The following is a 26,453-nucleotide window of genomic DNA, read 5'->3' on the forward strand; positions in this document are numbered from 1 at the left end:
TCAGTTCCATACACAGAGTGGTATAGCACCCTTGGGTTGAATATTTTGTATTAACGTCTCCCACAAATGGCAAAATATATATATGTGACTTGCAGTGTGCCTGGCTCAGTGATAATGTCATACTACCATGCAGTTTGTGCTTGTGCTTCTGAATGGACTCGCTAGAGTCATTTGTCATAATTACAGAGATGCTTTAGCTCGGAACTGTTTGCACGTACACACACACACACACACACACACACACACACACACACACACACACACACACACACTTTGCTTTAATACTTGTGTATCTACTTATTCTGCTGTCCCATGAAATTGTATAGCCCAGAGTGTCTAATTATACTAAGCGAATGCATACCGCCTGACATTTATTCATACATTATTAATAGCAGAAACAATAGAATCTCTGATTGGATATACTGACTTCCTGACTTCTCATCTTCTCTCTCGCTCTTTGTTTCTCACTTATCTCTCTCCATCTCTCTCGCTCTCTCTCGCTACCCTCGACCTCCTTTCTTCTCTCTGTGACTCTTTCCCCTTCACCTCCTGTAATTTGGCTTGTGGGTGTTGGGTAATTAGCATGCCTCCCACTTTTATTGTAATGGCAAAGTAGGGGAATTTGAAAAATGCCCCATAAAGATTATGTGTCCTGATAAGGTTATGTCTGAGACTCCATTAAGTAGATGGGCTGCACAATGGCTGTTTGTATCTTTCAGAGGAGAGCGCGTATGTGAGAAGGAAAGAATGGCTGAAGAAAGGCTGCTGGTTCCAAATGTATATTATATATCGTCTCTTTCGTTCACTACATTTAATTAAATTTATTGACTTTAGAATTAATCTATTGTTTACTATTAACATTTTTACTTCATTAGCATATTTTGTTGAGCCTCTGTACAAATAGTTACGCCCTTTTTTGTCGAGAGACTGTCATGGTTTGAGTTCAGTCCCTTACTTCCAATTAAGGGAAGGGAACAAAGCAAGCACATTGTTCTTCTTACAGATAAAAAGTTCAATACATAGCATTAAAATACCCTCTTACTGAATTCAATGCACGCAGGAGTTTTTGTGAAATATGACGAGTAGTTAATGTTGAGTAATTTGAACAAACTTTACTTAACTCTCATTTACTGGTGCTGCTGTTACGGCCTATATATGTTTCAGTATTTGTAAAGAATACATTATGTATTAATTCCTTTGAATGTGGATGCAGATTGGCTATGGCACAAAGTTTTGGAGATGGTGGGTTTCTGTTGCAACATCGGAGACACCTTTGCCATTGTTGATGTTTTGCTTCAAGTCAGCGCTAGTGTTGCTGGGAAATCAGAAACGTAATGACGAGGCTCCATGGTGGCTCCAGCCTGCTGAAATGGAAAAAGGTTCTTAAAAAGGTTTGCAAGTTGAACCATGTCCGAACCAACCCTCGCACCCAGCACCAGCACCAGGATCCCCTTGGTTGAAAAGGGGTTCACAGTCGCTCACTCACTGCACAAAGTGAGGCCAATAAAAATAGTCTTTCCCAGTTTGGGTCGGCCTGAGCACGGAGCACGGACCTCAAACCCATCCAACACCTTCAGTATGAAGTGGAACATCCAACATTAACTCAGCTCTGCGCTTGTGCCTGAGATGGAATAAATCCCTGCAGCCAAGTTCCAACATCTTGTGGGAACAGTAAAGAGTTTTCTAATGACGTATTGTCATTGTTTATTTGAACTGCTCAAGATTGTAGTTTTATAGTAATGAATTAGGGTCGTATATGCAACAAACTATAATCTTTGCCAGTTCAGTTCTCAACCACACATTGCAACAACTGACTTGAACTTAACTGAAGATGACATGTGAAAGTCTAAAGGCCATTTTATACTCGACCAAAATCCCACTAACACCCACTAACATCTGTTTTTTGTCTTCAGTGTAAAAGGATAGAATCAGTAGTAGTGGCTACAGCTGTGATTGCCAGATGTAAACATGACACCAACGTGGGCGCACTGCTCTCTACGGCACAATCAAACCAGAAGCACAGCGGCTACACCTTATTTATATACAGTCAATGGACTACACATGGCAAATATATGTTAATGTTGTAAGCCATGCCATGCTAACTAGTGGCCAGCCACCATGTAGCTTTGTTGTGAGCGTGCTAAAATAAGTTTTAAAAACACATTAACTGACCAAAGCATCTCACACAGAGGCTCCAATGAGTGGATAGGACACGACAGAGCCATTTTAACAGTCTGCACATCAGCTAACAGCTCACTTAGTTTACCCCGACATGTAGAAAACCTGCATATCTACACTTGTTTTGGTATTAAAGTGTGCAAGAGAGATGAAAACTGAGATAGATGCATCCTGGATACCGTACAGTCGGCAAGGTGCTTGTCTTTCCATTGTTTTCTGCATGGCACATGTGTGACCACAGTAAAATGCTATGCTCTTTTGCATAAAGAAATCCAACCTTGACTATTCAAATTTGAGATGTTGCAATTGTGCATGGGTGCGAGAGATGTTTTTGTTTGTGGGGACATGTCTGCTTGATATTCAATGCAAATTATTCAGCGTTGCTTTCAGCATTAACAAGAAGTTAAAGTGGAGTTGAGAGGTTTTATAAATCACAGTGTTTGTGAAATTTGTAAGAAAATCACAAGTCCTTGCCAAGCAGGCATGGAGAGGGAACAACTTAGAATATTATAGAAGAATAATATATTATATTGTATAGAATATACAAGATAATAACAACTTGAATAGAGGTCTCAGTTAGATGGACATTGGATGTGACCACACACAAACGCTACGCCAGTAAAATTGCAGAGAAATGCAGAGGTAGCAGCCTGCCCTTTATGCCTTCTAGGGTTTGTGGCAATCCTGAAAGCTTTTCTCCGACAAGTCCTAAGTGCTGGAGTCATTTTCTAGATGGATCGTGTGAAGTAACTTAATTTGGGTATCATTTGTATTTCCACATGAATCACATTCGAGACCTGCATGTGCCTTTGTGCTACGTGATGATAAATACTGACCGTTTAGATCTGCCGTTAGAGAGGTGATATGTGTGGATGGCAAGCATTTAATCTAAGTAAACCACCACTACGCTTCCTCTGTCAGTCTCTTTCATATCCTGGATAATGCTTGATGTCTGGAGTTTTATTGAGCCTTTCACTCGCTCTCTGCCAAGACAGATTTTCTATTCATTTACAGGCTGTATCCTGGCCTCTGTCGTGCCAAGATGTCAACTCCCCCGCTTGTGCTCCTATGTGTCTTTCTCATAGTTGTCATATGTGTCATAGGTGGTGTGATGTTTGATGTGGTGGGGCTGTATCACAGTGATCTGGCTGTATTCAGATCTGACCGGACACTTCCCACAATGAATGACTCAATCGCTCAGTCAGAGCAGCGTTTTATCGACCCTCTCATCAGGGAGACAAGATAGAGATGGTGTGGGTCTTTAAACTAAGAGCTTCAATTGAGAAAACAATCTAGCTAGTTAGTTAGGTAGTTCCATAGTTTGTTAATTGGTGATTAAGTAATCTGTGCCTCAATGCGTCCATCCTAGAGAATCAAGGGCAAAGACATCTCGGGTCAACCTATCCCAAGATTAATTGTACTTGACAAACCCTTTTCCAAGAGGTGATGGTGTCGGAGAGCTACGAGACGTCCGATGCTTAAGCATCTGGCTTCAACAAAATTGAACAGCTAACGCTACAAGTCAAAATGCCAACAGGCGTTAAAACTTTCTCGTTGTGCCCAACTGCAGCTCTGTTGCTAGGCGACAGCAGTAAGGGCGGGACATGCTGCCCATTCACGTAAATCCTCAGTGGACCAAACTGTCTCATATCAGTTCGGCCTTCACGGCCTACGCAGCTCCTGAAGACCGCCTCCTTTGTGGGCCACATAGACCAAGTCCTCCAAGAGAAGGTGGCCCCTGAATTGGGACACAGCTAATGTTCCACTGCCCATGTATATGTATATCTGTCTCACTCATCTGGCTTATTTAGCAACCACTTATGCTTTTTCTGTCTTTTTTATTTCCACAGACTCCAGTGCTGTTAATATGGCAACCATGGCCCCTCCCTCCTTCTTCCTGCTTTGTTGGCTCCTCCGAATGGCCAGCTCGGCGTTCCCAGAGGAACCGGGGCCCCTGAACTTCATCCCCACCGAAGGTATTGACCTCGCTGATTTTCTCGCCCTCTCACCACCTACTCCCCTGCGTGCCTCTCGCCCGGGTCGACATGTGTGAGGTGTCCCTAAACGTAGGGTGTTGAATTTGGGGGGGAGGGCATAGAGGAGGCTTGGGGTCATGGTGTGGGCTGTCGAGGTCAGACAGGCTCTCACACAAAGGGTGTTGACTGGTGTCCAGGTCAGGAGTTGTGGGGTCACACTCAGGAATGAGAGCGGAGAGCGTAGGAAGAAACTCGTAACTTTCCCACACACACAGAGAGAGACCCTCGGGAGACAGAGCTCCTCACACACTCAGACTTTGAGTCTCCATATCAGCTTGACAGTCTCCATTTTAGGCCAGACCCTTGATTGATTGCAGTTCAATAATATTGATTGATCGTTTCCCCAGCCGAGTCCAGATCCTTCTGCACGTATCAATACCACACGCAGCGGAGAGTAGAGGTTGTCAGTCTTCTGAGAGCTACACTGCATTCGACTCAGTAGCTGTGGTCTATTGCAGGTATAAGATATAATACAAAGCACATTCCCATCTGGATGGACAGATGAGACAAATGGAGGGATAGTGTGGAGGTGGACGGATAAGTAGAGGTGGAGGATGAGAAGAGAAAGAATGAATCATAGTGGATCCCAGGACACAGCGACGAAGGTTCTGTTGAAAGTAATTACATGACAGGAATAAAACAGGCTGACAAAACATGGAGGTGAATAAGAAGAGGAAACAGATGAATGGACTGTGTGTGGGATAAAAACAGGACAGAGAGAGGATGCAAGGATGTTAGATAAAATAATACTGTCTCATTCACCTCAGTCAAGGTCAAAGACGGGCATCCATACTGATTTTCCATCTGATTTATACATAATTGTTATTTCGGCTTCTCTCACCACTTATTTTACACTGTGTCACATCTGTGGGACGTGATAAAAAAAGACCACCAGCTGAACACAATCCACCGCTTTTATCTTCGATTTCTCTCCCTGAAGGTTTCCCTTCCTCCACGTACAGAAATCCTTGTCCTCTGAAAACAGTTTGAGTGTTTTGATGTACGTTTTTTGATGTTTTTAAAATGTCACACATCCTTGTGTGTTTCACTTTTTTGAATTATCTGAGTCAGCTGGCAGAACACGTATTGCCCAACTTGTCAACATGAACAATTTATCAGAAGTGAGTCTCAATCACTCAGTAAAACTAGTGAATGTAACAGTGACACATGGAGCGCATTTCAGAAATCTTTCGTTCTCAGAGGATTATTTGTCTGTGTCGTTGTCTCTTTAATGTATCAGATGTGCTGCTGTTTTACAAGCCTCAAGCTTTGTCTCCACATCACCCTGCTACTGCTGCGGAGCTGTCAAAACAAACACAAAACCGCTTCTGTCTTGAGTACTTTTCTTCCTCAAAGATTTATGTCAGTTCAGGATCAGTCACTCTTCGTCTCTGTGTCTCGTTCCCTGACAGTGGCGAGAAGATACCCGGTGTTTCTGGGCCGACCCCACCGGACGTGGCTGAGACAAGAGCCGCTGCACATCCAGAGGATCCTGCAAGTCAATCGGACGCTCTACATCGGAGCCAGGTAGAACACAACACACACCGATTCACACAAGACATGGTAGCAACATATTTCCAATTCGTCAATGTTCATGTTAACATGAGTTTTAAGAAATATGAGACCTGGGTGATGTGTTTTTTATTGGTCTCACCACATGCGTGCACACATACCCACCCACGCGCACACACACACACACACACACACACACACACACACACACACACACACACACACACACACACACACACACACACACACACACACACACACACACACACACACACACACACACACACACACACACACACACACACACACACACACACACAAATACTAAGCCTGTTTTCAGTTTTAAAATCTGTTTGTTTGTTATCGCTACATTCATTTTAATTAACTGATATTGTGAAACACTGGACCATTTACGTTGCTGTGTAAAGTGTTAACTGTGTTAATTGTGGAAGGAATTTAAATGGTTGGTTGGTTGGTCCAGCACGTTTCAACATGTTTAGCAGAATGAAGCAGAAAGTAATTGAAAAAAAAAGAAATCAGTTTATATCAATCAAGCAGGATATTTTCTTCTCTACATGGTCAAAATAACAGATTGGTCCTGTGAGGGTGTACCATGGGGCTTTTAAATGAAATGTCCAAACCAAAAGATCCGTTCTGGTACTGTTTAAGACAGTGCTGTGAATATTTTAGTAGCTAGTCCCATGTTTCATAAACTGAGTGAAGTGATTTTTGCAAAGGCACGTACCAAATTGGAAACAGTGATATCTGCAGGGAGATCACTATAGAAACTTTGCCAGTTTTGCTGATACAGTAGCTGCATCTGAAGATAGTTGGCCTGACAAATGTGTTCTCGTGTGGTCTCCATATGAAGATGGTCCCCATATGTCTGTCAGTCTGCTGAATGCGCTGATCCTGGTGGAGACAGTAGCCCTGGTGGTCAGTAGAGCCAGACGAGGGCGTCGTGGACGGCAGCGCCAGGTTTAGGCTGCTGAGCTACATCTGCTGCTCCCCCGGAGCCATTCAGGAGCCGAGCAGAGGCAGACAGAGCTAACACAAAACATGCACCTCCAGATTTACTGCCCCGTGTTGTCAAAAAATTAATTTAGCTTGAAACATGCTAAAAAAATGAGACGCAGTCGGTTTCCACATGTGGTGCTGGTTATTTGCTGTAGTGGCAGTCTGAAAGAAGATTGAAGTGGTTTCCAATAAGAGACGCCACTGTGGTCCAGGAAATGACCCAGTGCCTGGCCTCCAGCTGCTCTAACCTCGCTAGTGAGAGTCGGTAGTAAATATATCAAACTACGTTACTATGGTTCCAGCCATTCTGTCTGTGTAGAGAGGGTCTATAAGCACACACACGTGCACACAGCCAGATAATAAAACTGCCCTTAGACTACAGCTTCTGTTGTCTGCCGGACGGCTTTGAAATATAACCAGTCTTAAAAAGGTTATTTCCAATTTACAGCTGCAGAAATTCTTACTGAATAACAGAGGTAAACTGATGATACCTCTAATGCGAGACTTGCAGGTAGAATGACGAAGGGTGTTGATGGCAGGAAATAGAGAAAGAGTTTCAAGAGTATACTGTATATATTTTTATATATTCCTTGTAAGTGGCTAATACTGTTTTCGGCTTCCTGACAGAAAATGATCAGTCTGTTGTGAAAACAGATCCATGTGCAAATGCATGTGTGAGCTGGAGACAGCCCGGCAGGAAGGCAGAGTTTTAAAATGTGTAATGTATAAATAAGTACCTGTGGTGGCAGGTGTGACTGCAAAAAGCTCCTACACCACGCATAGCCTGATAAGACGCCTCACTCATCCCCAAATCCTGTCACCATTAGCATAGTTGCTCCTCAGACTGCAAGCGCTGCTGAATCCCTGCCCAGGCACCTGCTGAGAGCAGCTACCTCGCCCCGTCCTCTCCCCAGCTGCGCTAAAGGAAAGTAAACTATGTATTTGGATGGTGTCAGGTGGAGTAAAGCACCTTGCTGTGTTAAGCCCCTGACAAGACGAGCAGCTACAGACTCTGGTCCTCAGCGCTCAGTCTGATCCAAAGGCCTAATACACACAAATACTTTATAAACCAATGGCGAGTGTTTACCTATTGACGAGATGACCAGAGGAATGACGCCAAGTCGATTAAATGTTCCAGTTCTGAAAAATCTGAGGAGATTTCTGCAGTGTGTGTCATTACCCGTGTGTGTGTGTGTGTGTGTGTGTGTGTGTGTGTGTGTGTGTGTGTGTGTGTGTGTGTGTGTGTAGCTGTGGGGAAAGTGTGCAGACTTACTGCCAGGTTGGAGGTCTCTCAGTTTATTAGCTGGCAGACGCTGACCTCAGAGGTCAGTGGAGGTTAGGCAGCGGTCACAGGCTGAATGACTCATGGCAGATGGACAGGGAGATGATCAATTGTGGCAAAGATCAGGAAGCTTTGGAGGCTGCTCAGCTGTAGTGAGCCCGGGAGAGAAAGTTAATGGACAACGAATTACTGTACTTGACCAATGACATGATACAAAATAGGCCCATACGATTAAACTGTAGTCTATCTACAGTATCTATCTCGTTACCTGTGTGCATATTGTCCGTCCATCCATATCTTTACAGCTTTTCCTTTGAAGGTCGCTGGAGCCAATCCCAGCTGACATTGGGAGAGAGGCAGGGAAACCTGAACAGGTTCCCAGTGTATCACAGGGCCAACATTCAGAGACAAACAACCCTTCACACTCACATTCACCCACCACATTCACACTGATGGGCAAATTTAGAGTCATCAATGAACCTACATGTCTCTGGAGTAGAAAACCCACGCAGACATGGGGAGAACATGCTAACTATTATGTATATTATTGATTTGATAATTATGACTTCCACTAAGGAGATAATGTTTATATTTTGTTTGTTTGTCTGCCTGTTAGTTAGCAGGATTATGCTGTTAAGTGTTCTCGAAACTCTGACTAAACAACATTTAGGTTGACCCTTTACTGTCACACATCTTCAACATACTCTGGAAAACTGTAAAGAACACAATACAAAGTATTAATTGTCTGTGTTCTTACCTAAACCTTACATTGTACCATCACCATAAACACAACTACACATTGCCAAATAAAAATGTTTTTAAATAACTTATCAAATATAATTTTCAATGAAATAATTTCCAATATATAATCTCTAACATGTCTAATTTAAAACAAATAAACGTATCACATTGCCTCTATGGTACGTCATAGCAGATTCACACCAATTGCTTTTGGAGCATGCTGTACATCTATGCCTTGCTTTTCTGACAAACCAGGAGCTAAACAGGAAGTAACTAAACAGGAAGTGACTAAACCAGAAATTATTTAACAGGAAGCAACCGGAACTCATTATTTTTCAACCAAAAACTAATACCAACAAATTAGTTCAATTATAAATAACATTATACGGATGTTTTTTAAGTACTATGAGTTTAATGCCTGAAGGTCTTTAACTCAAACATTCTTCAGTATAAACTTGGTGGTGGCAGTGTGCAGCAGTTTACTTTAACACTACTTCTTAGTTTTCACATCATTGCATAGTCGGTTGTCAGGAGTAAGTCTGTAAGTGGGTTGCAGGTACTTAGCCTGGCACATATTTACAGATATAAACGCTTGCATGCACAGACATGCCACAGAACACTCTCCCTCAGTCGGCAGATGTGTCGAGGTAACTAGGTGGTTTTACTTTCATCTAGCGGAGCGGCTTCTCCTGCCTTCTCCATTTGCAGGCTCAGAAAGGCTCAGTGCTGCTCACGATAAACCACAAGAAGAAGACCGCAAGAAGAAGAGCGAAGGGGAAAACTGAAATTTCTCTCAGGAGACATTGACGGCTTTAGAGGTCTCGACTTGACCTAGGTCTGCTTTTGTTTGGCCAAGAGGAGAAAGTTCATGAGGTGGTCAAGTAAGAAATTAAGGAAATGTTGACAGTTTCTCTCGAGCCTGTGTTGACATTGTATTAGGGCAGGTCAGAAAGGGTCGGCGGCGTTGCATGAAATAACAGCTCAGGCACGTGCGTGCACACACAAGCACACACACACACGCGCGCAAGCCTAGCCAAGAGGCGAGAGACAGGAGAGTTTTGATTTGTGGGTTTGAGGCGAGGGATTTGTAAGCTGAGGTGCCTTTGTGAGTTATGAGCCATTGAGATGAGGTGTTTCAAGGCTGCGTTCACATCCTGCGACATAAAAGAATAATGAAATCTTTGCTCAGTTCATACATGGTGTGTTAGTCCTTACCCTGAATCCCAACCTTAAATCACACGTTAAATCCACTTTATGAACAAACAAAAGCACACAGGCCACAGGCTTTGCATCATTCAAACAACCTGAAGCAAGCAAGAAAAGGGATGGCGAGAGAATGAGAAGCGGTAGCATGAATAATTCCCCCCTCTTCCACCCTATCACAGGCAACAGTGCTGGTTGCCAGCGAGGAGGCCTGTTGCTATACTCATTATGTTAAGCTGACACAACGCTGAAGCAGCCTGGATGAGATTACGCCTCACTCTCTGGCCCACTCCAGTGTTTGGAGAACTCTTAAACTCTGACCCATTAAAGCAAGGAGGCACCACGCAAGTGTTTGGTGATTTGGCACTTCTTCGCCCCTCAGCCGTTGTCGTGGTCTGCAAGGCTGATTAAGAGCGGGCATCTTCAAACCACACCAACGGGAAGTGGGGATGAATTATTCAGGAGAGAAACCTGATGGCACTTGGCCTACCTGTGTTCATATCGAGCACACATTCTCACAGCTCTCTCTATAAAAAGACAAACATAAAATAAAAGAGGAGTTGTGCTTTTACTCAACCTGGGCCCGATTGTTTATAAAAGTGGGTGTGTAAATGAATAATACTAGAAAATATGACTGCAACAGTCAAAGAAAATGTTCTCTAAAAGTGCTTTTTTCAATGTTGCACATGGCTCGCTTGATGAGAAGTTGAGAAAAATATCAGAATCCCCCTTTAATAGACATTGATGAACACTCTCAGGTGGTAGGAATACTCACATGGATACTCACACATGATAAACCCGTCCTCTGTCAAGACATCGGAGGAACACGCAGCACAGATGGGAGGCAGAGCTGGATGGAGTCGATAAATTCAATAGCACAGCTAAAGCAGATTTCCAGATTAGCCCATTCAAAGCATTGAGCCTTGACTTAGATGAGGCCCAAGCTTCAGAATCCATCCGTACAAATATATCAAAGCCTTGATCAGTATGCAAACGTCAGCTTTTACCTGCTTAGCCCAACTCTCCTGTAGTGGGCATTTCAGAGGAACGCCCAAGGTTACTGCAGAATTATGAGCAGAGCAGCAGTACACAAGTGCAGCAGTGTTTTTTGAACATCATGAATACATGCATGGTGTTAGGTTTTTGTGCCATGTGTAGGCAGCGTGCAGGGGGTGTAAACATCAGTACAACAACTTGATTAAATCGTCCATTAATTCAATTTCAGGGTTTTGAATAAGACTGATAAGCAGAATTCAGAGGCCTGACAGCAAATTCGATGCAGCAAGTCAAGTTTAATGAGCGGAGGCAATAGGCAGACGGGAAATATGAGACATCATTATGCAGTCGGATTCCATTTCTCATATATATCGGGAGGAATGGAAGACATTGTAAAGCTGCTCCCTAATCTCTGCAGGTCTGATCAACTTTAAAGGAATGAATGTCTCTAATATGCCGGCATTATGGATTATACACAAGGTGGAGGGTTATTTGTAAAACCCTGGTGGAACTACCTCTATTCAGAGTTTGTATTAAGTGTGTGCCTGGATTTCATCCAAAAGAAAATCTGCAGTGACTTGCCCTGCCCAGGGCTGGCAACAATATTCAAGCTGTACTACAGGCGCTTGTGCGGTGTCTGGCCTTCCCTCACTGGCTGCCACTTTCTCTATCTCTCTCTTTTCAGGGATGACCTTTTCCGTGTGGAGTTGGACATCGTCGCAGGAGATGAGATGTTCTACAATAAGGTAAGCACCTCCTGGACGAGACACACACTGCGTTTACCTCTTCCAGGTAACTGCATCTCTGATCATTAGGCCACGAAATGTCATTTTTCGGCTGCAGAGAAATGCAAATGTAGCTGATAAGCGGTGTGTGTCCGTGTGCTTTTTTTAAATGTGCAGAAAAGAACATGGGAGTCCAACAAGAATGACATCAGGATCTGCAGGATGAAGGGCAAACATGAGGTGAGACGGTGTTTAGCATCTGTTCCTCCATCTTCGCTTGTCAAACAGATGTAATCTCTATCCTTCTCTATGTTTCAATCAAGTAAATATAGCGTACAAAAATAGAACAGCACAATAATGGAATGAAAACAACATACCATCACGATCCTTTGTTATAGTACATATGTTAATTATAACAACTTTAAATAGCCTCATCACATATGATGAAAAAAAATGTTCACTAAAGTGACAGAACAGTAGTTTTACAGTTCATATACTGATTTGTTGTTGTAGCAGAAAATTGTTATTTCTCGGCTCATTGTGTCATTTACTGCAATGAAATCCGTTTTCAAACTGAGCAGCTTTTATATTTTTTAGTAAAATCTGCCAAAGTTCCAAAAGAAGAGAAATCACAGAATATGCAAAAATTATATAATGTACAATAACACAATAACGTTATAAACACACACGCACGCACACACACACAGACATGACTTAACCTGAATCTGAACTAAACATTATGTCTTAAGGAAGACAAGTCCCCATAATGTGACTGTGGAAACAGATTTGGGTCCCCACAACATGAGTAATACCTTCACCACACACACGCACACAAAGGCACAACGTGATCATCTAAATGATGCCACTTGTTTTACCTTTCTGGCTCCGAGCTTTGGTTTCACCGTGCCAGTTATCTAACAGTCCTGCCTGCTGGCACAGCTTCAGCAAGAGGGGTGCAATGACTGTGAATAATATCATTGTCCCAGCTCATGTAACCCATCTCACACACACACACTCATACAAATTGAGTGGAAGCACAGAACCAATCCTACCTGCACACCACTTGTTCCACCGTCGTGAATCAGGAATTCGGTTTGTGCCTTCAGAAAATGCAGGTGGGCGTTGAGGAAACTGAGGCAGTGAGGAAGAGATGGGGTGAAACGTCCCAGCAGCCACCAGCAGCCCACGGCTGAATACTCACATATCTCTAACACACACACACTAGGGATGTGTGTGTGTGTGTGTGTGTGTGTCTGTGTGTGTGTGTGTGTGTGTAGTGGTGATGGTTGTGGTTGACCGGGGAAACACAGGCTCTGTCCCCTGAAGGCAGAGAAAAAAATGACTTATTTAACACACTGAGAGAACACCCGACATTAAATCTGTGTGAGACAGTGCCAGACAGAAACACAATGGAGAAAAGAGGCACAGAGAAAAAAAGGGTGGGTGAAAGGAGGACGAGGAGAGGAGAGGAGAGGAGAGGAAAAGGAGGATAAGGAGGAAGAGGAGGAAAAGGAGGAAGAGGAGTGTTGTTGGTCCCTGTTGACCAGCCCTGAGGAGAGCTGTGGGGCTGACTGAGATATGAAAGGTCTTCTTGCCCCTAATGACTGTGCTGCCTGGTAATGCTGTGAGTCACTCAGCAATGTGACGAAGATAAGAACACTGCCAGGTTGTCTCAGTCAGCTCTCTGGGCTCAGATTCATATGAATGACGCTTGTGTGTGTGTGTGTGTGTGTGTGTGTGTGTGTGTGTGTGTGTGTGTGTGTGTGTGTGTGTGTGTGTGTGTGTGTGTGTGTGTGTGTGTGTGTGTGTGTGTGTGTGTGTGTGTGTGTGTGTGTGTGTGTGTGTGTATGCAAGCACATCACACTCAAATATGCATGCAGTCACTATAGAACGGGAAACAGATATTTTTAGTCACAATTCATCTTTTTACATTAAAATGCAACTAAAAATCCAAATAACTGAGCATGTAGGAAACAGTTGGAACTCACCCATCTACATAATGTAATTGTGTGCAAAAACAAAAACCTCAGCTGCAGCCTCAGAGATGACTGTGGAGTTGAGTCAACACCTCTCTCACACAGCGTCAACAGGAAATGCAACACTTTAAAGACACCCTGTGTTTACTCTTGGGTATTTCTCTCCAAAAACAACTGTGTGTGTTCACTGCATTTCCTTCCTAACATTTGGATTTATACATTTATTTTGAACATTTTGAACATGCATTATTTACATGTTTCCCAACTTTCCATCTAAAGCTGTGACACAATTCATGGGCCACCTCCTGTAAGAGGTGGTCGATGTGGAGCATGAAGGCAGCCTTCACCGAAATGAGACAGTCTGGTTGGAGGACTCCCGCAATTTGCGTCAAGAGAATTTGAATGCCCCTTTGTTTTTCAACTTGGTTGAGTTGAAGCCTGATACTTAGGTTGTAATTTTCATTGTTAGCATCATACGTTTTTGGTCATCACGCGTTCTGAATTCTGGGATAGTTTGGCCAGAGACGGATCCGCCCGGAGGAGGCAGCCACTGAATTGGGACACCGCTTGTTGTTCGTGGTTATCGAGCATTGATTATTTTCTTGGCACATTATCAGTGGAATAGATCAGTGAAATAGTGTGAAATCACATGGTGTAAATCTGACACCGCTCTTCTTGATGCCAAAACAAACTGTATAGTATACGTGTGCATCCTCATGAGCAGGCAGAAGTTACGCACACACTAGTTTCATGTCATCACAATACCACTCTATAGTGCAAGTGCTTAAAAACACAGGGTATCTTTAAGCTTCATAAAGTCACATTAGCAATATATGCTGTAGTATTACATTCAACTGTGAGACCATATATGTGATAATAGGTCACAAAGTGAATATATATAAATAAATACCTCAGTATGATAAATGGTAAAGGGTGTGTATTTATGAAGCACTTTTCCTGTTATGAGCCACTCAAAGTTACATTCACACACACACGTCCATATGCTTGTTTTCTTTCTTATAACGCAGCATTCATGCGGTGTATGCCGGGCCTCGTCTCACACGCCATTCACACACTGTAATTTGGGGTTCAGCATCTTGCCGAGGACACTTTGGAATGCAGACTGGAGGAGGCCGGAATCGAACCACCGACCTTCCTCATGCATCACAAAAAATAAGCAAAGTAATTTAAATAATTTTTTAAATGTCAACATGACGATCAAAAAAGTAAAGTGATTCACTGATCTGATTGTTTTTGGACCAAAGGCGCTCTGGAGCTGCAGTATTATAAATACCTACAGCTCCCATTAGAACTTGCAAGTCAAAGCTTGATCAAGATTGATGAGGCTTGGCTTCATCGCTGAATATGTGAGTTGGTCCAAAGTTTGCGGAACCTTTATTTCATCATATTAGATTTTTTTGGCCTTCTCACTTTACAGAATTATGTCAGACGTGTCAGGATTTTCTCAAAAGTTCAGAACATTTAACATCACTGTATCATCCAGCTGCAAAGTGAGGACCTGCCAAAAGGTCCTCACTTTCCCAAAATGTCCTCACTCCGTAGACTCAAACTGGTCCTCACAAAGATAGCTGTACAAGAGCACACACACACATACACGTGCAGGCACTTACATAAATGTAGGTGGACTCACTCACCCTCATCTTTATTACACATTCTGTACATTTATACATATTCATGATTTCACTCATCTTTTTTAACCGCTCTCTTTGTTTAAATTAAATTCAAGATCTCTACAAACGTTTGTCAGGGAGTCATTCCCTGGTGGCCTCCCTCGCCCTCTGCCACCCACTCCTCCCCTCTCTCTATCTCTCCTCCACCTGAAAATGTCCTGTTCTGCTCGGGGGAGGCTTGTGTCAGATGTGATACATTCGCTACCTCGTAATTGGTTTTGTAATTAAATATTTCTGCTTGGTTGATCACAAAGGACAAAGTGCTCTCCCTAATTAGGCTGAAAATTCAATATACTAATTCTTCTGCCTTTTCTCTTCTCGCGTGTTGACCAGATGAGTTTTGATGAGTCGGCCCGACTGTCACTCACGCTGCTTACTCCCGTCATATTTCCCTTTGTCCTTTGCGTTCCGCTGTCTCTTTATCTCTCCCTTATTTGCCATTTTCATTGTCTCCCGCTGTCATTGCCCGCCCCCCACACTTTCAACCCATCCCTTTCTCTTCCAATGAAAGTACAAAAGAGGGTGACATGCTCCCCAGAGGTGGATCTGTGCCAACACATCAACCTGTATGGCAGCGAGCCATGAAAACTGAGGCAATATTTGGGCATCGATATAATCGGCACTTAGCAGGATTGTTTGATCGATATAACGTTGATCGTGCTCTCGGGAGAAGCTCTGGGTTTTCAGTCATCCAACTCAAAGCCCTCTCTGGGTCGGACTGTCTGAAGATTTGGTTTCACAGCCTTTTTGTGGCTCCTGGATTAATCAATCTGAAAAAACCACATGTGAGTCGTAACTGTGGGCCTTCTTTAAATCTTAAACCGTCTAGTTTCTCTGTCTTGTTGTCATGATAGTATTTTACTGTACATTGTAGGTTTTGTTTTACAGGTTGTCCCACACTTGGGAAAAGATGGATTTCAGTTCAAACTTTATTTATATCACAGCAGCCTGTGCTGTAATTTTGAGAAGATTACCAGACTCACAACTCAAAAACTAAGGTGCAACAAGGCAGAAAACATCAAATACAGAAAAAAGCTCTGCACACTTTACAACTTTACAATTTAACATTATAATGATAATGCTGAGTTTTTGTTTACGAGACCTATGTCACAGCAAATGATGCCCAACTAGAACCCCAGCAATATAGATTTTTGGGGACTGATGCCGATACAAATTGTAAGGAGTTAAAAAAAATTCCAATACCAATATATTGGCTATATCTTGACAATAAGTCCTATGAAGCCTTTATCAATCCATTATGGCACAGAAATGTAATTAAGTCTTGATGTTTTACAGTTTAACCTTATAGTCTCAATAAAAAGAAAACCCAAAGCAGCCGTATCTAATTTACTTGAATCAACAAAATAAACACACATCTAATCAAGTAAAATATAAAGATAACTGCACATTTATTCAGCATTGTTTTCATATTAAAATAAAATTGTTCTTATCAGCAAAGCTAAACGCTGACACCGATATGTCTGTGAAAGGCTGATATCAGCCTGTTTTTATCAGCCAACTGATAAATCCTCCGGCTGTATGCACAAAACAAATACATTTCGTATCAGCTTTCCAGATGGTATTGCAGCATTTCCCTAAATATGATACCTATTTACACTATTTTAGTTTCCCTAGTGGCTTCTAGTGTTGATTTGTCCCCAGTCTCTGTGATATGTTGTAATACTTCACATAAAAATGTTTTGCCTGGGAATCTGCAGCTGTGAACTACATCCCCCATAGGTACTTGCACGACAGCAGGTTTTATCTCATCATAAGGTTCCGTCACAAATTCGGCTTTATAAAGGTTCAGTGACTAAAAGACTTAAACTAAACTTAAACTAAATCAATGCGCCACCGTTTTCTCAGCAGGTTTTCAGACAGAGCTGGCCACGGGTGACTCAGATTGTGTTGTGGTCAAGGATTAAATGGCTGTGTGCACGCGCGTGTGTGCATGTTAGTGTGTGTACCAGTGCGTGTGTGAACGCGCGTGTGTGTGTGTGTGCTTTCACCAGGGAGTGGACATCAGGTGACCTCAAAATCTGTAGCTCTTGCTGCAGGTCAGCTCCACTGCTGAGAATGCCACATGGCTGCCTGGCGAGGAAAAACTTATTTTCTATCATTCTCTCTCTCTATCTCTCTCTCTCTCTCTCTCTCTCAATTATCTCACTTTCTCTCGCCCTCTCTCTCCCTCCCTCTGGTGTCTGATGTTTGTTTGGGGCCTGTGGTGTGTTCAGTCAGAATTACCATCAAACAGAGAAGAAGGGTTGCAGAGGGATGCGGATTAGCGTTAACATGCTGACTAAGACCGTAGCACTCAGAACAGCACATCGCTGCTAATTTGGTACCACTGTTAATTTATCCTCCGCCCACGTGTACATAAACATGCACGCACTCTCTTCCTGTCATAGAGTCACTCAGGGATCATCTGGGATTTTTCTGGAAATGACAGGCCTGTTGTTAATGAGTGGAGACTGGGGCTCGCCAAATCTTTGTGTGTGTATTGTGTATACAGTATATGTGTGTGTGTGTGTGTGTCTGAGTATGTGTGGGAGAGTTCTGGCTCAATGGTGGCTCTTGGCCGGGGCGACGCTCTCTTCTCCCTGGTCGCTAACATCAGGGGACCAGCCAGGCGTGTAATGGAAACTAGAGATTTAGAGAAGCAGCTTGCTAAATATGACCCCCTGATGTCCTTCTTTAGACGGCTCCTATTGTACGGACATTACAAAGCAGGTCATCAGGATAACTTATTATATTTTATGAAAAATGCTGTGGTGGGGAAAGACCTTATGACACATGACCATATTTAGTTTCTTGGTTAGACTAAACACAGGAATGTTTATTGTAGCCGCCAGTCAAACACCACATTCATTAGGGTTCTTTTGGGAAAAAGCTTCATCATTAGAAGAAACACTGAGCCCAGGCTCAGGCCAAATGAAATCATCTCAGTCATAAAGGTTGAGTTCCGCACAAGAGATGAAAAGCAGATGCAGAGGGTGGAGCCTCCTCAGTTTTAATGGTGTCTGACTGCTGCAGGTTGTTTGGAGCAGATGTGTTGTAGCAACGGAGAACTTGTTGTCAATCCTCTGTCTCTGTGTGTGATCACTTTACCTTTATGTGTTTATATGAATGCTTTTGGATATGCCTGTTTTGGTGTCTCTAAGGAAAATATCCGTGTCTCTGCTGGGAAATTGAAAGGTGGAATGCACTTGCTCAGTGTAGATTAGAAGGAGCCTGGCTAACATCGGCCTCAAGAGCAAGAAACTGATTAATATATTGCAAACTGCATAGCATCCAGTTTATATCAATAAATATTCACATATGCAAACGTCCTCGCAGACACACGTGTACATGCTTGAGCACCATCTCTCCCCATCTTCCTCTCGATCTCCTTTAAATGTCGCCATCCATTCACGACTAAGTCCATATTTGCACTGAGCACGCGCTCCTGTGTAACTCATCTGTGCTGCAGATTAATTTTTCAGAGGCCAGGCAGCTCAGTAAGAGGAGGAGGAGGAGGAAGGGTAGGAAGGGGAGGAGGGCTGCAGTCGTCTGGGTCTTGGAAAGTCTTGCCAGCCCGCACAGGTGGCGTTTTGTCTGGACTCTGCCCAGGGAGTGAGGGAGCAGAGAAAGGAGGAGGAGGCAGAGGGGAGAAGGAGGAGGCATCAGGACGTACAGCATTTCAATTCATATATAATTGCTTAATTCAGTGATTCGCCACTTGTTTTCTTTTTAAACGTGGAAACCACAGTAAAGCCATAATCCTGCAGACTGAACTAGGCTTTAATAAAGAAGGACCTGTACCTGGAAGTGCCAATTTGATTCCTGGAACTAACGAATAAGGGTTAATGAAATGCATGCATGCAGCAGGAATTAATTTTGACGATGTCTGTAAAGTGCAAATGGAAATCGGAGCTCCATAGCTGAAATGTTGCAAAGGATCCAATCCTTGTTTTATCATGTAGTCATGAAGTGTTTCATTTTATGTGTCCAAGCGCTGCCAATTGCCTACATTTGTGCAGTGGTTTGGCTCTTGGAAGTATTCACTCCCCTCTCTGAGATGCTGGCAGTGGGACAGGGTTGTTATTAAGAGTGCTTCATCTGGCTTTGTGATTACAGCTCTGACCAAGCTGACAGACTGCAACCCCGCCGACAAGCAGCATGCAAATGATTCTCACACACGAGCACGCATCTGTGCTGTGATGCAGAGAAACACACATGCAAACACACACACACACATGCACACACACATACACAGATGTATGCACCAGGCTTGCTGGAACACATGCTGTTATATGGGGGAATGACATATACTCATATCCCGCCACCGTCACGCCTCAATTTGTCACATAGTGCTGCGCCATTAGAAATTTACACCTCGCACTTGACACACCCCCTGCATCAAACACACGCACACACACACACACACACACACACACACACACACACACACACACACACACACACACACACACACACACACACACACACACACACAAAATCACTTGCTTCTCTCCTGTCTTTTTTTTGTCGTTGAAAAATGAGAACACTGCAGGGAGTGAAGTGGGAAGGTGGAGGGGCAGTGGGGGGTGGGGGGGTGGAGCATCTGGAATAACATTCACCCGTATCTCATATCACTGCTTTACTTCTGATCTCTCTCTCTCTCTCACACACACACACACACATACACACACACACACACACACACACACACACACACATAGACACACATACAAGTTTTTTTCAACATACCTACCGACACCGCTTCTGCTCCAGCTCCTCTTCTCTTTCCGATGACATCAGTAGTGGGTTTGGTGTGTGAGTGTGGGTTGGGGGGTGGGGGTTGCAGAGCTGGTGCCATCCTGACTGGGAGACCAATTTGGGGAGGGGGGGTTGCTGGCTGCTGTCCACCAGAGATCTACTGTACATCACCACTTACTCACTCTGCACTAACACACACAGGTGGCGGACTCAGCCCTGCAAAAACAAACTGCTGTCAATACTTTCTGGATTTAAAGTCAAAGGTCATAACTGGAATTTGGGCTTAATTCTCAGTGAAAACCCCCCAAAATACCACACATGCAGATTCACTGCTACTCTTGTTTGTGCCGTACAGTAGGCTGTAAACTTCCACATACACTTACAGATAAAAAAACGTCTTCATTTTACTGCCCCCAACTAATGATAACAATAAAGAAGAACCTGCAGTGAGAGGTCAAAAGAAATTGTTTTAATTTGAAGGGGTCAGAAAAACTAAAAGGTTCGGAATATAGCAATTAAAAAGTGTTCATAGCACAGACTGTGTATATCTATGGATATAACGGCTTCCCAAAAGTGAAGCCAAAGTGGGTTTATGACTGCAATTTTCTGCAAATGTAGTGAAAAATCCTGATTGACAGCTGTGACCTTACTACCACAATTGCGCAGATGGCGGGGTTGGTATCTGGGATGTTTTAGGCTCAACCTTGCATATGTTTCGTGTTTTCATTATTTTTGATTATTCGGTTACTTACTTTGCATCCATCCGTCCATTATAATATATAATATACCACTTATCCTTTAATGGTCGTGGGGGAGCTGGAGCCAATCCTAGCTGACTATGGGCGAGTGTGGGTTTACTTTGCATCTCTGTCTTAATCAGACACACAAACATAGACATATATAGGAAGTACATGATCCTGTGTTGTAGGTGCAGAATCATGTGATCATCTCAACAATGTCAAGTGAACATCAGTTAAACCTGTTCAATAATTTCTATAAAAGCACTGACGCCAGGAGATTAACTTGCACGTCGTTTTTTTTTCTCTGTTTCATAAAAACCAACCTTCATAACTATCACTCACTGTGGAATAAAAGCAGCCATTAAGTCTTGTGGTGCTCATTTCAAAGAATGAGTGTGGAAAGTGTGACTCTGGTTTTTTAGTCATTAGGCGGGCATCATGGAGTCTGACACCTCATGGTGGAGAAATTAGTCTTAAATCTGCTTCTTGTTTTGAAATCCAGAGTGTGGTATGGATTACCGTCTGTCACTCATCAGCAGCTGTGTGTGTCTGTGAGTGTGTGTGTGTGCCTGTGTGAAAGAGGGTAGACACTTAAAGTCTCTGCAGGCTACGTTCAGACTGTATCAATCTGATTGACAGCGTTAATGGTGTGATAATTCTACACATCAGGCAACTGAAAAGCTTCATTTCACAGCACACGCTGGATAATCAGTCTCAAAAAATAAACTCACTTTTCCCTCTGTTCACTCCATCATTTTGCTTTTCTTCTCCTCGCTTCTACCCCTCCTGCATACTAAGCTTCTTACCGCTCTGTATTTCTGTCTTCCCTGCAGGATGAATGCCGTAACTTCATGAAGGTGCTGCTCAGTAGACAAGGAGGCCTGTTTGTGTGCGGGACCAATGCCTTCAACCCGCTCTGTGCCAACTATACCGTAAGTAAAGACTGATCGTGCTCACACCTGCAGTCACAGCTCCACCTGTCATAGACCTGCGACTGGTCCAACTGTGCTTCGTACAATCCTTCCTTCCATCCATTATTTTCCTCTTGTCCGGGCTCGAGTTGCGGAGGTAGCCGGCCAAGTAGGGTATCCAAGATGTCCATCTCCCTGGCCACGCTTTCCAGCTCTTCCTGGAAACATCCCGCAAACATTCAAACGAAGGTGCCTTAGACCAGATGATTTACATACCTCAACTTTTCCCTTTTGACCTGAAAAAGCAGTGATTCTACTCCAAGCTCCCTCCCGATGTCTTATCTCCTCTCCCTCTCTCTAAGCCTGAGCTCAGCCACCCAAAGGAGAAAATTCATTTTTACCGCTGGTATTTGGTTCCTCGTTCTTTCGGTCACTACCCAGAGCTCATGACCATAGATGAAGGTTTAAGTGTAGATCGGCCCGTAAATCGAAAGCTTTACCTTGCGGCTCTTTCTTTACAACAACAGTCAGGTACAATGCCTGCATTAATGCTGGCTTATCCATATTTTCAGAGAAGAGGCCTCGCTTCCCTTATGAAATTAGCATGTCTGTTCCGGTGAAAATTCACAGCTTGATTAAAGTTGTTTGTTTGCGGCGGCGGCGTTGACTTTCTCTTCAGGAGCCATTTATCCGAGTTGTCTGGCAGCTACACTGCCTCGCTTTCCTGAGATACAACAGTTGTTGTTTCCCGGTGGTTAAACTTTGTGGTCTGCCGAGCTTGCTATCATCAAGTCGGAGAAGGCGGATAACCAAGACAAACACAAAAGAGGGAGAGAAGAGGAAGAGGAGCGTATTCTGTGATTAAGGGCTGTGCAGACGTGACTTGTTTGCCTGCTTTGTTCTCATTTGCTGGTGGTTAAGAAAGAAAAGCCACTCCGCTGTAGAAGGCAGGTGTTAAAGAGACACCGGGGTTCAAGCTGTTGACTGAACTGATTCAAGCAAACTAGAGTGTACCCCGAATAATTCCTCCTCATATACATCTATCAGACTCCAAATGTGTGCATCCATTCAGCACCTGATTCCTACACCATTCACCTCCCGACCAATCCCTGTCTCGCTCAGTTACGGTAACAATCTCAAACTCGTGGAGGAAAAACTACACATAAATATTAATCGTGGCCTCGGTTGATTTCACATCCTCTAGCAGGAATATTAAATAAGGGATGAAGAAGGCAGTTGAGAAGGAGAAAAATAATTTCTTTCACTATCAAAGGCTTTTTTTCAGATAAGTGTTATTTTCAGTCTCTCACATTTCAAACAACCGTGCAACAGTGAAACACGTAGCTCTACCTGGCCTATTATCTGTCAGCCACTAATGACGTTCTACATCAGCGTACAACACACCTGTCTTCTGCCTGATAGGCTGTACGCCTTTTTCTCCAGGGACTAGTTAGTGATGCTAGCGACTATTTTATTTATAGCCAGGGTTTTAATGAAATGACACATTTAAATTATTTCATTCTCAGCCTCGGATGAGAATTACACTGTGCTGCAGGGATAGTTTGCTTGAGGTTTTTTTTATTTTTAAGTTAATGTGTTGTGAATGTGTTTTTGAAGAGAGAGATGCAGCAATGTCCCTATCCGTATGTGTGTGTTTGTGTGTGAGAGCCGAAAACTTGTTTGAATCGTCACTGCGACTTCATGTGGTTGTATGGCTGGACCCCGGTGTGTCTGTGTGTGTTTATCTGTGTTATTTATGTATGAGAACGCGGCTCTTGTTGTTGCTGCTGTGCCTAATTGCCACCAGTGAATCATTAGTTTGCACTTACGGTAACACTCCCTAATTGCCGTTCTCTGGTGCCTTGTTTTCACGCGCTTTCACGTAGCCACAATGTTTGGAGTCTGTTGATTGATGTGTGCGTGTGTGTGTGCATTTCTGTTTGTGCGCGCTTACAGGGAGACACTCTGGAGATGGTTGGAGACACAGTCAGTGGGATGGCGAGATGCCCTTACGACCCCAAACATGCCAGCGTAGCTCTGTTTGCAGGTAAGTCCTCTTGTTTTAGGGCGCTTTCCCACCATGTGGTTTGTTCTGGACCTTTAGACTTTTCAGTTTAGTTTAAACCAAAATAACAGGTGTGAAAAGTGCCTCAGACCACATTCTCAACTGACAGACCAACATTTTGAGTTTCTCTGGAAGGAAGTTGAAACATCAATAAACAACATAAGAAGAGATAGAATGTTTGAATGAAGATGATGCTCATTTTGCTGGTAGCAATACGATAATGGTAACACACGTTCAGTTTTAATGGTCGCAGCAATGACATCAATATTATTGATAAACATCATTGTTCCTCCGTGAAAGACATTCTGATGCTTGAAAACAATACATACAAACTGCACAATTGTGATTCTTCATCAGATCCAAACACTGCACTATAATCAGACCAACAGTCATGTTACTGAAACTGTAGAGAGCCATTACTGTTCTGCCACCAGCACATTATCTCATATTAACAGGCTGGAGTTTTTTTCTCTCGTGTGTGTGGGAGAGCTGCAGAGTCGTAATTATGTTGCTACAATTGCATTGTTGACTGGTCTCTCATGTCATGTTTATGATGCAGGTCTCTGACAAAACAGTAACAATTACTCCACTTTTATTGTTTGTGGTTACGCTGTTGCATTGGCAGGCTGTCCAGCTCATTAGTGTGTGTGTTTGTGTGCGTGTGTGCGTGGTTGCTTGTATTTTGTGTGTGTCAGAGAGGAATCTGTTTACAGCTACAGTGACTGACTTCCTGGCCATTGATGCAGTGATCTATCGTAGCCTTGGGGACAGTCCAGCTCTGCGCACCGTCAAGCATGACTCCAAGTGGTTCAGAGGTACCTGTATATGTGCATGTGTGTGTGTGTACTTGTACTTGTATGTTTCCGAGGACCATTTTGGGTAAAGCTCTTACAGGGTGAGGACACTTTGGCTGGTCTTCACTATTTCAAAGGGCTGCTTGCAGGTTAAGGTCAGGGGTCAGGGGCAAGGGAATGCATTATGCCAATGGGTGTCCTCACTAAGGTAAAAGTGCAGGAATCTATATGTGTGTGTGCTTTCGTTGTTGTCAAAGTGTGTTTTAACAAGTGTTTGTGCATTACTGTTGTTTTTAAGTACGTCTCCCCGTCAGCATCGTGCCTGTTGTTGTTGTTCGTAAGAGTCTGATGGGTTGAGTGTGCGTCCACAACACTTAGTAGAAAACAGGATCGATATGTGTCAGTAGCAGAGGGCTGAGTCAGCAGGCTGACAACTCCGTGTTCAGGTCACTGGACATGAAGCTGTCAAACCTTCTGCTCCTTGACAGAATGTGGACCGTAGACTGTATATAAAGATGCACGACCTGACCGCTTACCAAAACTGAGGCCAAAGCTTTTGGATTGTCACCTGCTGGCTGGCTGCAGCATAAATCCTGCTGCCTCCACAGTGGATATCCAGGCCAAGACTGTCTTTCGTTCACCGTACCAAAGACTGATTACAGTTTGACTAGTTTCTAGGATCACAAGAGTTGAACCTTTCTCCACACAAAACACAAACACTGATACTCTTTTGTAGGTGTTTTAGGTCCAGGCAACATTTTGGCCAATCTCTATTTACAGCTATGTGCAGGTGATGAAGAGAAATTAAAGAGCAGATGCATTTTGGTCATGCATGTGCTTCTCTCCACACAGATTGTTTAACTACAAACAAACAAAGCCACTCACTTGGATGCCTCCAAGTAGAAATGGAGGCATCTGGCCCCCAAATCTTGTCCCTTACCGACAGATTCTGCATATTCACATTCAGAATCTGTTTATAGAGATTACTTGATGAGACATTGACCAAACTAAAATGGCAAAGTACATGTCAAAATAGTTTTTTCGTAAAGATGGTGCCTGTCACTAAAGGTAGCTCTTATCACACTGATGTATGTTCAAGGGTTTGTTTTTAAAAGAGGATGAAACATCATGATTGACATTTCTGGATAGAGTGAGGAAATGGAGACTCGTTGTCCATCTTTATATAAAGTCTTCAGTCTGGACCATCCACATCAGGGTCAGTCTGCAGTCTGACCTGATGATGAAAATTGGACGGTCACAAATACGCAATAATAGACGTACAGGTTGCAGCTGGTCCCGGGTGTATCAGCACCAAAATGCATAGCGTGAAACTCTTTTCAGAAACATCAGGGAGTCATAATGCGCTTATTGTTTGGTGTGAAATCCCCTTTCAGCATGTAATGAAATTAAGCATGGCCTCTGCCACATCCTCTCTGCCCTCATGTCGCCTTAGTGTCATTGGAGTGAATGATGTGCCTGCACATGGAGGCACTGTTTGCTAAATGCTATATTCTCACCATCCATCTACGTTATATCAAACTTTTACTACCTACTCCCCTCTCTCAAACTATTTCTCTCTCTCACACTACAGAGCCATATTTTGTCAATGCTGTGGAGTGGGGACCTCACATCTACTTCTTCTTCAGAGAGATAGCCATGGAGTTCAATTACCTGGAAAAGGTATGGAAGTCATCCACTTTCTTCCTGTGAACTTTCTGTATTCACACAAAAGGAGCCACTGGTCCTTTCAAACCATCTTTTGAAAGCACTGCAGAGGCACATGCAAACGTGTGGTTAGGATGCATCACCATTAAAGAAGATCCCGGTC

At 43.4% G+C, this 26,453-nt stretch overlaps 1 protein-coding gene across 1 annotated transcript in view; it reads left to right on the forward strand.

Moving 5' to 3' along the window:
* The window catches only part of sema6bb (sema domain, transmembrane domain (TM), and cytoplasmic domain, (semaphorin) 6Bb), a 132,725-nt gene that overhangs the window by 58,860 nt on the left and 47,412 nt on the right, over positions 1-26,453 (forward strand). The window contains exons 2-9 of the mRNA XM_034582850.1: positions 4,027-4,154; positions 5,627-5,741; positions 11,651-11,711; positions 11,868-11,930; positions 21,689-21,787; positions 23,723-23,813; positions 24,527-24,646; positions 26,217-26,305. Of these exons, the coding sequence (XP_034438741.1) occupies positions 4,046-4,154; positions 5,627-5,741; positions 11,651-11,711; positions 11,868-11,930; positions 21,689-21,787; positions 23,723-23,813; positions 24,527-24,646; positions 26,217-26,305 (747 nt within the window). The 5' untranslated portion in view covers positions 4,027-4,045. The remainder of the gene's footprint in view (positions 1-4,026; positions 4,155-5,626; positions 5,742-11,650; positions 11,712-11,867; positions 11,931-21,688; positions 21,788-23,722; positions 23,814-24,526; positions 24,647-26,216; positions 26,306-26,453) is intronic.

The sequence above is a fragment of the Hippoglossus hippoglossus genome, chromosome 4 (genome assembly GCF_009819705.1).
Source record: "Hippoglossus hippoglossus isolate fHipHip1 chromosome 4, fHipHip1.pri, whole genome shotgun sequence".
In the NCBI taxonomy this organism is placed as follows: domain Eukaryota; kingdom Metazoa; phylum Chordata; class Actinopteri; order Pleuronectiformes; family Pleuronectidae; genus Hippoglossus; species Hippoglossus hippoglossus.